Here is a 13,381-nt window from a genome sequence, read left to right as displayed (position 1 = left end):
GTTTTGAGCAGTTTCCGGAGCTTAAGGAGACCCGGGCTCAAGTCTGAGAGGGGCAGGGAGGCTGTTCCAAGATGAAGAGAGACAGCTGTCCCCCACTCTCTGCTTGGAGAAGCATTTGACAATCAAGGAGTTGGAATTAGAAGAGTGGACGGGTGTAGCAGTGGATAATTTAGGGAGTGAAAGTTGGAGATAGCGTGGTCCCAGGCCCCAGAAAGCCTTATGGATGATGAAGATGGCCTTCAATTTGATCCTCACGGCCACTGGGAGCCAGTGGAGAGAGTTTAGGGATGGAGAGATACAGTCCCTGGGCTTGAGGCCAAGAATACATCTTCCAGCCCTATTCTGGATTAACTGAAGGGGCCATAGGGAGGAAAGAGGGAGATTGAGGAAGAGGCTGTTGCAGCAGTCCAGCCTAGAGAGGACCAGAGCTCTGGAGACATTGAGATTCTGGCGGAAGGTGAGGAAAGGGAGAATGCCTCTGAGGAGGTGAAGCTGGAAGTTGGCCTTCTGGTATGGTCCAAGATGTGAGGGGTGAAGGAGAGAGTGGAGTCTAAGATGACCCCAATGTTTTTGGCCTCACAGGATGGTGAGTGTAGAGGGCACAAGGAGGGCGGACAGAGGGTAGGGGGAAAAGAGCATGCAGGTGTCCCAATCTAGGACACGCTGAATGCTTAATTATTCATAAACGTTTCAAATATTATTATGGGCTCAATAGCGCCTTTGGATTTTGATTACCCCTACATTTCTACAAATCGTTACTGAGGGGTGAAAGGCACATTGGGTGTTGGGTTAGCCTTAGTCGTTTACAGCTGTCATTTGGAGTTCAGGGGAACAGTAAGCACCCCACCATGAGTTGCCAATGTTGGTAAATCCCCAAAACTCACTCCTTACAGTGGCAGCCATTTGTTTCAATGGTAAATCTGCCAGATTACGAATGGGGTAATGGCAGTGCTATTCTCGATGCCCATGGGCTGTAGTGCACTTAATAAATCTAAAAAATATTAAAATAAAATAAATTCCCTGGTATGGACTCCATTGAGGTTTGGAGGATTTGTACCATGGGCAACCTTACCACCATAAGAAAATCCTCTATTGCTCTTGAGGAAAAAGCCCAAGTCAAGTACTCAAGATGTTTCCTCACACATAACTCAAAACATGCACTGTGTCAGTTCAGTAAAAACAGCTGTACATCTACGTCTAAATACAAGGGCAAGAGTGGGCACCACCTTAAAATTAAAACAAACATAGAAACTATTCAAATGCACATTTGGGAGCATATCAGAAGGTACCTGTGGCACAACAAGGTGTGTACAATCACAAGAGAAAGATCAAGGAACACCTACTTGGTACTGAGCACTGACAAGTGGTATGAAGATTACTAAAATATTAAAACATAGTATGTTGCTCAGCACAAATGAAATTTCAATCTTGTGCTTAGATGTTAATAATATAACAAGGTTCTCTTCATGATGTGTTAAGTGGAAGCAGACAAATAAATTGCCAAAGAATTTTGGACTGAGTTCATCATCGGGGCGAAGTCTGAAGAAAATCCCAAACACAAAAGTAAACAAGAAGTCCCCCTAAAAAAAGAAAGTGCAATCGATTAAACAGTAAGAGACTGCAAAGGAGAAGATGAAAGAGAAAAGTGCACCCTAACAATGGAAGAGAGGATACAAACTGAAAACCATCTAAACAAGAAAAACATGCCATGAGATAGCTGTGAAGGTAAATCAGAGAAGTCAGAACAGAAGGACCCACTAAATGGGAGACCTGTACGCCACCAAATAGAAGAGAAAGTGCAGTGAAAGTGCTTTCCAAATCTGAGGCAATTCAAGAAAAGGTAGCAGAGTAAAAAGGCTTGCTGTAACAGAAAAACAATACAACCATGAGCTACGTATTCGAGCGATCAAAGACAGCTCGGCGCATTCCGTTTGCTACCCGACGCTAATGTAAAGAGCGTTCATATAACAAGCTGGTGATTGATCGACGTTATCATTTCTGTGCTCAGGGTATATTAAATCTCTATCAAAGACCATGTAAAAATGATATAGTAAAACCTACAAGCTTGTACAATTTTGTTGTCCTTTTTCTTAGTCTCATCCAGACACTAACACACAACATCTACTAGAATACTCAGGCATGCTCTCATTAATTACAGGGCAACTTGAGCACAGTTCTTCCTGCTCATTCACACCTACTTTTAGTATTGTCATAAAACTCAAATCTTTACCCAGAAATGAAGGTGTGCAACTTCTGTGATTTAACTAGCTCTAGCACTCTTCAGCCTTCGGAAAAATGAGTAGATCCCAGAAAACATGCATATTGTTATTGTTTATTGTTACTTTGCACTTATATAGCGCCTTATATACCATTGGTATGGTCTGAAGGCGCTGGTAGGTTGAACGCCCTTGGGAACCGAAGTTCAAGTCAGTAGAGAGAGTGGGGAGGGCCAAACGGCGCGTGTGTGCACCGGGTATGTGTGCAGCTTGTGTGTTATTCGTGAAATAGCTGCTTCTTAGTGGTAGGTGTGGTGGTTGATATCAGGGGTATGTGTTTGTTCTGGCAGGATTTATCCAGACCGATTATGGCTGCGTTAGGCCTGAGGAGAACGCCTGGCTGGGGGGTGTGTAACCAGCGGTGTTTACTTAGAGTGATGGGGAGTGAGCGAGAAGTATTGGTATGAGAACAGTTATACCGAATGGTGTCATAGTATCTCTGTGTTCTATTTGAGTGGTGATGTAGAGGAGAGAGTAAGCGTGGGGTGTGATATGGTGGGTTTACATGTTCTTCCAAACGTTCCCTGCATTCCAGACCATACTGGAACCAGCTACACTTCTAAATACACATAGGCTGTGTGGTACATTTCTAAATGCAACTTTTCTCAACTTCTAAATACATAGAGGCTATTGGGCGCAACTTCTAAATACACATAGGCTATTGGGTACACTTCCAAATGCAACATTTCTCAGAGAGGCTACTGGGCACAACTTCTAAATGCAACTTTTGCAGAGGCTATTGGGTATAACTTCTAAATGCAGCTTTCTCAGAGAGGCTATTGGGCAAAACTTCTAAATACACATAGGCTATTGGGTACACTTCTAAATGCAACATTTCTCAGAGAGGCTATTGGGCACAACTTCTAAATGCAACTTTCTCAGAGACGCTATCGGGACACTTCTAAATGCAGCTTTCTCAGAGAGGCTATTGGGTACACTTCTAAATGCAACATTTCTCAGAGAGGCTATTGGGCACAACTTCTAAATGTAGCTTTTCTCACAGAGGCTATTAGGCACAACTTGTAAATACACATAGGCTATTGGGTACACTTCTAAATGCAACATTTCTCAGAGAGGCTATTGGGCACAACTTATAAATACAACTTTTGCAGAGGCTATTGGGTATAACTTCTAAATGCAGCTTTCTCAGAGAGGCTATTGGGTACACTTCTAAATGCAACATTTCTCAGAGAGGCTATTGGGCACAACTTCTAAATGTAGCTTTTCTCACAGAGGCTATTGGGCGCAACTTGTAAATACACATAGGCTATTGGGTACACTTCTAAATGCGACTTTCCTCAGAGAGGCCATGGGCACAACTTCTAAATGTAGCTTTTCTCAGAGAGGCTATTGGCCGCAACTTGTAAATACACATAGGCTATTGGGTACACTTCTAAATGCAACATTTCTCAGAGAGGCTATTGGGCACAGCTTCTAAATGTAGCTTTTCTCAGAGAGGCTATTGGGCGCAAGTTGTAAATACACATAGGCTATTGGGTACACTTCTAAATGCGACTTTCCTCAGAGAGGCCATGGGCACAACTTCTAAATGTAGCTTTTCTCAGAGAGGCTATTGGGCGCAACTTGTAAATACACATAGGCTATTGGGTACACTTCTAAATGCAACTTTCCTCAGAGGGGCTATTGGGCACAACTTCTAAATACACATAGGCAATTGGGTACGCTTCTAAATGCGACTTTCCTCGAGAGGCCATGGGCACAACTTCTAAATACATAGAGGCTATTGGGCGCAACTTCTAAATACACATAGGCTATTGGGTACACTTCTAAATGCAACATTTCTCAGAGAGGCTATTGGGCACAACTTCTAAATGCAACTTTCACAGAGGCTATTGGGTATAACTTCTAAATGCAGTTTTCTCAGAGAGGCTATTGGGCAAAACTTCTAAATACACATAGGCTATTGGGTACACTTCTAAATGCGACTTTCCTCAGAGAGGCTATTGGGCACAACTTCTAAATGCAGTTTTCTCAAGAGAGGCTATTGGGCACGACTTCTAAATGCAACTTTCCTCAGAGAGGCTATTGGGCACAACTTCTAAATGCAGTTTTCTCAAGAGAGGCTATTGGGTACGACTTCTAAATACACATAGGCTATTGGGTAGACTTCTTAATGTAATTTTCTCAGAGAGGCTATTGGGTACACTTCTAAATACATAGAGGCTATTGGGCGCAACTTCTAAATACACATAGGCTATTGGGCACACTTCTCAATGCAGCTTTTCTTAGAGTCACATTTCTATCTAGATGCTGCGCAAGCTAGGTTCATAATTGTAATTGTGGTGCATGCTAAGAATCACATATGCTAACAATCACATTTCTGAAATGCCATCTAGGTGCGGTTTTTGCTAACAATTACATTTCTGTCTAGAATTGGCGCAGACTAAACTTGAGATTCATCTAAGTGTGGCATATGCTAACAATCATTATTTCTACCTAGATGCGATGCGGGCTAAGGTTGAGAGTACCATCTAAGTGCAGTGTTAGATTTGGTGCAGGCTAATCTTTGTGGTTCTCTCGGGGTGTGGTACTGGTTAACATTATACTGCAGGCCATTGAAAGGTAAATTAGAGTGGCAGGAGCTTTCTGGAGTGCAGTAATTGCTCTACTCCCCACCCATGTCAGCACTTACAGTTTTGTCGGTGTCTGGTGGCTTCATTGGCTTCCCCTGCTGACACCTGCAGACACTCTCTGGAGCCGCCATTGTAGGAGCTGCCCTTGGCCTTGGTGGCCCTTCGCCGCAGGGGGCTGCCGGGCAGAGGGCTGCCCTGGGAGGGTTTGTGATATGTGGCCCGTGGACCAATCAGGGGACGAGGGGCCGGTTGGGAGGCCGGATTGGGCCGGGGAAGGCCGAGGAAAGGAGGGGGAAGGAGGGGGAGGAGGAAGGGGACTGGAGCGCCGAGGGCGCAGGAGAAAATGCTGTTTTTAAACACTGTTTACAGCGTTTAAGGTAGTTGAGGGGCATCTGGGGCAGGATTCTGGGGGACACTCACCTTGCCCAGCTCCTGTACAGTGAAGGTGCCGGCGAGGGCACCAGGCTCCTCGTGGTTGTTTCCATTTGGCCCGTGGACCAATCAGGGGGCGAGGGGCGGGTTGGGAGGCCGGATTGGGCCGGGGAAGGCCGAGGAAAGGAGGGGGAAGGATTGGGAGGAGGAAGGGGACTGGAGCGCCGAGGGCGCAGGAGAAAATGCTGTTTTTAAACACTGTTTACAGCGTTTAAGGTAGTTGAGGGGCATCTGGGGCAGGATTCTGGGGGATACTCACTCTACCCTACATTCTCCTCCTACATTCTGTAAATTCAGACACACTCAGCCATTCCATGCTCGCAAGTGAGGAACTGAAAAACCTTGCCTATATTCTGTAAGTTCAGAAACAAAGAGACATTCCATGCTCGCAAGTGAGGAACTGAAAAACCTTACATACATTCTGTAAATTCAGACACACACAGCCATTCCATGCTCGCAAGTGAGGAACTGAAACACCCTGCCTACATTCTGTAAGTTCAGAAACAAAGAGACATTCCATGCTCGCAAGTGAGGAACTGAAAAACCTTACCTACATTCTGTAAGTTCAGAAACAAAGAGACATTCCATGCTCACAAGTGAGGAACTGAAAAACCTTACATACATTCTGTACGTTCAGAAACAAAGAGGCATTCCATGCTCGCAAGTGAGAAACTGAAAAACCTTGCCTACATTCTGTAAGTTCAGAAACAAAGAGGCATTCCATGCTCGCAAGTGAGAAACTGAAAACACCTTGCCTACATTCTGTAAGTTCAGAAACAAAGAGACATTCCATGCTCGCAAGTGAGGAACTGAAAAACCTTTCCTACATTCTGTAAAGTTCAGACACACACAGCCATTCCATGCTCGCAAGTGAGGAACTGAAAAACCTTACCTACATTCTGTAAGTTCAGAAACAAAGAGACATTCCATGCTCGCAAGTGAGGAACTGAAAAACCTTGCCTACATTCTGTAAGTTCAGAAACAAAGAGACATTCCATGCTTGCAAGTGAGGAACTGAAAAACCTTGCCTACATTCTGTAAAGTTCAGACACACACAGCCATTCCATGCTCGCAAGTGAGGAACTGAAAAACCTTACCTACATTCTGTAAAGTTCAGACACACACAGCCATTCCATGCTCGCAAGTGAGGAACTGAAAAACCTTGCCAACATTCTGTAAGTTCAGAAACAAAGAGCCATTCCATGCTCGCAAGTGAGGAACTGAAAAACCCTGCCTACACTCTGTAAGTTCAGAAACAAAGAGACATTCCATGCTCGCAAGTGAGGAACTGAAAAACCTTGCCTACACTCTGTAAATTCAGAAACAAAGAGACATTCCATGCTCGCAAGTGAGGAACTGAAAAACCTTACCTGCATTCTGTAAAATTCAGACACACACAGCCATTCCATGCTCGCAAGTGAGGAACTGAGAAACCTTGCCTACATTCTGTAAGTTCAGAAACAAAGAGACATTCCACTCTCGCAAATGAGGAACTGAAAAACCTTACATACATTCTGTAAGTTCAGAAACAAAGAGACATTCCATGCTCGCAAGCGAGGAACTGAAAAACCTTACATACATTATGTAAGTTCAGAAACAAAGAGGCATTCCATGCTCGCAAGTGAGAAACTGAAAAACCTTGCCTACATTCTGTAAGTTCAGACACAAAGAGGCATTCCATGCTCGCAAGTGAGAAACTGAAAACACCTTGCCTACATTCTGTAAGTTCAGAAACAAAGAGACATTCCATGCTCGCAAGTGAGGAACTGAAAAACCTTACCTACATTCTGTAAAGTTCAGACACACACAGCCATTCCATGCTCGCAAGTGAGGAACTGAAAAACCTTGCCTACATTCTGTAAGTTCAGAAACAAAGAGGCATTCCATGCTCGCAAGTGAGAAACTGAAAACACCTTGCCTACATTCTGTAAGTTCAGAAACAAAGAGACATTCCATGCTCGCAAGTGAGGAACTGAAAAACCTTACCTACATTCTGTAAAGTTCAGACACACACAGCCATTCCATGCTCGCAAGTGAGGAACTGAAAAACCTTATCTACATTCTGTAAGTTCAGAAACAAAGAGGCATATCATCGCGAAAATCATGAAAAACCTTGATTCATTCTCGAATTTCAGACACAAAGAGCCATTCCATGCTCGCAAGTGAGGAACTGAAAACACCTTGCCTACATTCTCTACGCTCAGAGAAACAGAGCTATTCCATGCTCGCAAGTGAGCAGTTAAACACACCTTGCCTATATTTTCGAATTTCAGACACAAAGAACCATTCGATGCCCACAAGTGAGCAGCTGAAAAATCTTGGACACTAGCATTGGAAATGTGCAGAGGATCAACTAGTAACAGTGCTACTGACCCAAAAGAAGCCTATTAGTGTGGTCTAGCGAGAAGGATGTTTACTTATTTGGCTGGCCTTCTGAGGGGAACTAGAATGGGCTGTAGTGGTCACTGCCAATGGGGAACACCTAGGCACGAATCAGACTTCTTTCGCATGGGAGCACAATAAACGGCAATACAAAAATAAAAAAAGAAATGCAAGACTCGTTGAAAGTATTTCACGCTTCACTTTAATCGGCTGGTATGCCGTCATCTTTAAGCTCCAATTCATGCAATCATGCTAGCAACAGCAGTCATTTTGTCTTCCCATATCCCAGTGCTGGCAATGGAAAGTATGTTAATGTCCCTGTTTTTGGATGGCCGTGCAAAAGATCACATGGAGCCTCATTTCAAAAGGTTCACACTGGCAGAGGCGCTCGCGCATGGGTGTATTAGTTGCATGCATCTTTTTAATCAGCGCCATGTTTGCATCACTGGCAAACTGTGACCTGTTAGTGCCAGGGACAGTGTCTTGGTGCAGAATTGCACTTGCAAATTAGGCCCTGTTACTAATACTGTGCAAAGATGCACTTGCAAATTAAGCTCTGTTACTAATACTGTGCAAAATTGCACTTGCAAATTAGGCCTTGCTACTAATACTGTGCAAAATGGCACTTGGAAATTAGGCTCTGTTACTAATACTGTGCAAAATTGCACTTGCAATTTAGGCCTTGCTACTAATACTGTGCAAAATGGCACTTGCAGCAAGCAGTGTAATGTTTGTTTAATGTGGCCCCACATGATCATTTTGTCAAAATGAAAACATATTATTGTATTTTTTCCTACTCTAAACTGAGTTTTTACTTTTCAGATTGACTGGATTTCGCTGCAGGCCCCTCATTTCTCCTGGAAGAGCAGCTGCTTGAATGTAGAGAACAGATGTATTCGGAAATGGCATTGCTCGCAGGGAAAGCGGATCCCGACTTCACCGGTTTCAGGTTCAAAAATCTGGAAAACCTGTGCGAGGTGGAAACAAAGAAAGGACTGTTCTACAAAAATGCCAAGCTTCTCCTGCCGGGGGAGGACATCTTTTATCTGGGGCACCTGGAAGATCGCACCAGGTATGTTATCATCAATGTAGGTGGGATCAAGTACAGGATTCCCTGGACCACGCTGGAGGACTGCCCGTTGACCCGACTTGTCAAACTCAGATCTTGCAACAATTACGAGGAGATCATGGACATCTGTGATGATTACGACATCAACTGTAACGAGTTCTTCTTTGACCGCAACCCTTGTGCCTTCCGTACTATCATGTCTTTTATGGCCGCTGGGAAACTAAGGATACTCCGGGAAATGTGCGCTCTCTCCTTCCAAGATGAGCTGGTGTACTGGGGGATCGAAGAAGAGCACCTGGAGTGGTGCTGCCTGAGGAAGCTGCGCCAGAAAGAAGAGGAGATGGCGGAGGCCAGGATGTACGAAGGGGAATTTTGTCTCGTTAACGAAGATTCGCAAAGTGCCTTGCAGAACAGCAGTCGCTTGGACCAGTGCATGAGGAAACTCAGGGATATGGTCGAGAACCCACACTCAGGGATCCCTGGGAAGATTTTCGCCTGCCTCTCTGTCTCTTTTGTGGCTATCACCGCAGTCAGCCTCTGCATCAGCACCATGCCGGATCTCCGGGAAGAGGAAGATCGGGTAAGTGTGGATTCACTGCCAACTCTAAGGGGATGTTTTCTATGGGTATCCAGTGATTTTACTGAATATTTTTTATTTGAGGTATTTTTTACCCAAAGGATCTTACTGAAAAAATACAATTTTTTAAAAAATATATACATGGGGGTAAGGAGTTAAAACAGGTGGGGGGATTTGGGGGGGTTAAAAGCATGGGGATAAAGGGGGCTTGGGCAGTAAGCCCCCCCCAAATAAAAAACATTTAAAGAAATCAGTATATTTTTCCATATAATTGTTTTGGTAAAAAATGCCTTGAATAAAAGGTTTTTGGTAAAATCACATATAACCTTTTCAATGTGGCAAGCCCTTACCACTGTGATATCTTTCTCAGCAAAGGTGAACTACTTGCTAGGTGAAGACATCAATACTGTAGGTCAGCTCCATATCCTGCGCGCGACGGCCCCAATCTACCGGCTCAGAAAGGGTTGGAGATACTGGTGGAGGAGGTTTAGCAGCCAGGCTGTGGTTGAGGGTGCCACCTTGGACTTTCTAGAGATAGGCATTAGCAGGCTAGCAAGACATTTGAGGTTATGCATGACAGTGCTCAAACAAGTTAACTCTCAGACTGTTTGACCATAAGTGTCATTAGGGTGGACAGATGGCCTCTGTATTTTTTATTTATTATGTTGTTGTGCTGGTCTCATAGTAAGTATGTGATATTAATAGAGCCAGGCTCTCCAAATCATCCTGTGTGAAGCCAGCTTGATTTGTGCAGTTGATGTCTTAAGAGGCGTGCTCGTGTATTATTTCGAAATAACATGCTTTATGAAATGTTTTGCTTTGCTTATCAATGTTGTGCTTTGTTCTCAAGAGAGGTCTAGTGCGGACATTACTGTGGCTGTTCTATATGTCTGTTTTAGTTTACATCAGGCATGATGGGCAATTCTTGTAGTGATGCTGCAGCAAGGGTGGTGGTCTGCCCTTCACAGTTCCACGTTATCTTCGCCCTCTTTTTACTCTCCTGTGTTGTACCTCCGAGACCTTGTCTTATTGTTAGGACGTCCCTCATGCAACTAATGAGACCCTTTTGGGGAAAGAAAACCCTAGAGATGTAAGAAAACATGCCACATGAACAATCCCTAGAGATGCACAAATTAGCTGAAAACTAGGACTGGAACTTTCCATGACCTTTGAAAAGTAAATCTACAGTAAATGTGTGGGAAGTTGGTATGTTAATGACGAGATAATGGGTGTGTGCGTGTAACGCCCTACAGAAACCTTTGAACCTAGTACCAGCTAACGTTTGTTTTGTTTGTTTGTTTGTTTGTTTTTATTATTTATAATGCGCACCTGACCCAGAGGCCATCTCTCAATCTATCTGGTGTAAAAGTACCAGCCTATTTTTTTTAGAAAAATGCGCTCATTTATGAGATATGCCCAGTAGCAGGTTAGCACATATCCTCACATTTCTATAAGCTAATATTATCTGTAATGAACTGCAGTACAATATGGTGCTCTGCTAGCAGCCAGGATACTTGGCTTGCCGGCAATAGTTGCAATATTGTTTTACATTCCGAAGAACCTGGTAGCTTTCTGGCACAGACCATTCACAGCGGGATCCTTCTTGCTCCTCCTGACTCCTTCCCCCCAGGCCCTTGCCATTCACTGCCTTTAGTGTGTGGGTATTTATTGCATCGTCTGCTTCCTGTGCCAGAAAAACATAGAAAATGAAAATGGGACTACTCCCGCCCCATAGCTGACACGTAGATTTTCACAGCAGCCATTTTGGAATTTGTTTTCTCTGCACTTCTAGATATCAGATTTCACGTGTGCATGTCTATCCAATTACTTTCAATTTGTGAACCTGGAAGGTGGTGTTCAAACACAGCAACTTTAGCTTGGGCTGATAATTCAGGCGTTCGGCCCATAAACGCTGGTATTGGCCATGCCTTGGGGCTTCACTGATATGATTAAGAATTGTGACTGGGCTCAATCTACACCATCCAGTGATGGCTTTCAGTCAGCACAGGGAGGTTAAGGTGGTGGGAGGGAGTGGAATGTATATGTAAATATCATTGGCATTCTAGACTGGCAGAAATTAAAAGCAAGTGCCAAGTCGGAGAATCGGTAGATTTGATTGTCTGATAGGGAGAAAATACACACTGTTGACCTATCAGTGATCGGAGGAAATTCCAAGCCTAAATGTGTAAGGAAACACGTCTGTTGGAGGATCAGGAATAAACAATTGTATTGACTATATACTTTTGTTGGAAATTCACAACACAGATCACTAAAATATGACCAGATTAGAATGGTGGCTTCAAGTCCATGGTTTGGGAGAAAAACTACTAAAGAGGTTCGTGGCCAAGGCGCTGGAGAGGTTATACCCTATACACTGAGAAACCTTTGAATGTCACTTGGTCGTACCGTTTTGGCAAACTGGTATTCGCGAGCTGGTTATAGGAGTGGTATCGCGCGATGGGCAGCCTTACTCCACAAAGGTAGACGCAGCAAGAAAGAGAGCAGATATAGATCAATACATCTAATGAAGGTGGTGAGGAATTCCTGGAAAATATGTGAAAAAAGGTTTGGCGAAAAAAAGGGATTTGTGAAATAGAAGGTAACCGGGTTCATGGAGACATCATCAGTGAGAGAGCATGCAAAGAATCTCAGACTGCTAAATTTGAATCTTTGATTACATTAATTATTTTAATGGTAGGTGATGCTTGGAGTCTAATTGAATACCAGCAAAAGATTTGAAAATGTCCTGAAGAGTAGCGCAACTGTCTGGGCTGCCTCATTATGGGTCCACGGGTTGTGCACTCTGTTCGGAACTGCACACGTTACGGGAGACTCGTAGTGTGAACGTAAAATGAGTTTGCAGTGGCAAGAGGTCGATGACCCATCAGGGGATGCAAGGGTTGGGACAAAGGCCCACCGATCGAAGTGAGGGATTGCCCATTGGCAGATGACTGACATAACAGTCTACATGAATTAGGGACATTAGGGGGCATTTAGGAGACGATCAGATGTGTTGAGAAGCATGGCATCTAACGGTATCAATAGGAGTGTGGTGTTAAAACAGTCAATACAAGTGGTATTTTCAACACCTCTATTTAAAATTCAGCTGAATTAGGAGTTTGGATCATACGGAGTGTTTTGGGTTTATGTGTTTTTGGTAACACCCAACTGGTCTATTTTTGTTTGACTGTTTTCACCAACGGTAGATGGCGTGTTCGAACAGGGAATATTGGTTGAGGTGGGGTGGGAGGAGACGAAAGTGTGAGCGGGCAGGGGTTTCCCACTGCATTCTGTGGTAAAAAAGTGTGGTTAACAATATTCCAGAAAAAATTCCACCAGTCAAAATTTGATTTAAACCCACAGAGCCGTATATTTACAGAATAGGGCATGAAGAAAGTAGGGGGCCACAAAGGATGTCCAGGCAGTGGCACCCCCAGACATTTTTCATAGGGGTGGCCTGATGGAAATCTTAGGGTGGCCATATTCATTGACTCTTAGAGGTAGGCGGTCCGGTGGGGGGAGGGGCAGTGTTTTTATGAGGTTGGTTGTGGCCTTTCTTTGCCACCCCTTGGCGGTGTCTCTGTGTCCAGGAGGGGCGAGGTTTTTCAAAAAGGGAATACGTGACTTAAAGTACAAGCAACTATGGCATCTGGGGGCTTAGCAACAATATTTTTACTCATTGTGTGGGGAGGTTATCAACAATAGTTCTACTCAAGCGGTGCTCAGCATAAAAAGTTTGAATCCCACTAGTTTAGGGTAAATTACCTATGTTTACCACTTGCATAATAATTAGGCAGTATTTGGAAAATGGGACATATTTAACATAACACACGTGTTTACCATTCTCACGAGAAAGAAGTAGATGGAGGGGGTTGATTGGAATTATTAATCTCTCAGTTTCTAATCATTGTGACAAGATTACTAGTATATGACAAGGTAATGTTCACAGGCGGAGGTGTAAACAGCAGAAAAAATAGGTTATTTCATCAGTGAACGATATGATGGTTTCTTTTGGAGTACTCTGGCCAGTTGGGTACGGGATTTCTCCAGA

At 43.9% G+C, this 13,381-nt stretch overlaps 1 protein-coding gene across 1 annotated transcript in view; it reads left to right on the top strand.

Annotated features, from left to right (window-relative positions):
• Positions 1–13,381, top strand: part of KCNG2 (potassium voltage-gated channel modifier subfamily G member 2) — a 1,266,507-nt gene that overhangs the window by 737,284 nt on the left and 515,842 nt on the right. Inside the window, exon 4 of the mRNA XM_069620646.1 lies at positions 8,507–9,333. Within this exon, the coding sequence (XP_069476747.1) occupies positions 8,575–9,333 (759 nt within the window). The 5' untranslated portion in view covers positions 8,507–8,574. The remainder of the gene's footprint in view (positions 1–8,506; positions 9,334–13,381) is intronic.

This window comes from Ambystoma mexicanum, chromosome 5q (assembly GCF_040938575.1).
Source record: "Ambystoma mexicanum isolate Mex_15411 chromosome 5q, UKY_AmexF1_1, whole genome shotgun sequence".
Taxonomy (NCBI): Eukaryota; Metazoa; Chordata; class Amphibia; order Caudata; family Ambystomatidae; genus Ambystoma; species Ambystoma mexicanum.
This window is presented reverse-complemented; position numbering and strand designations above follow the sequence as displayed.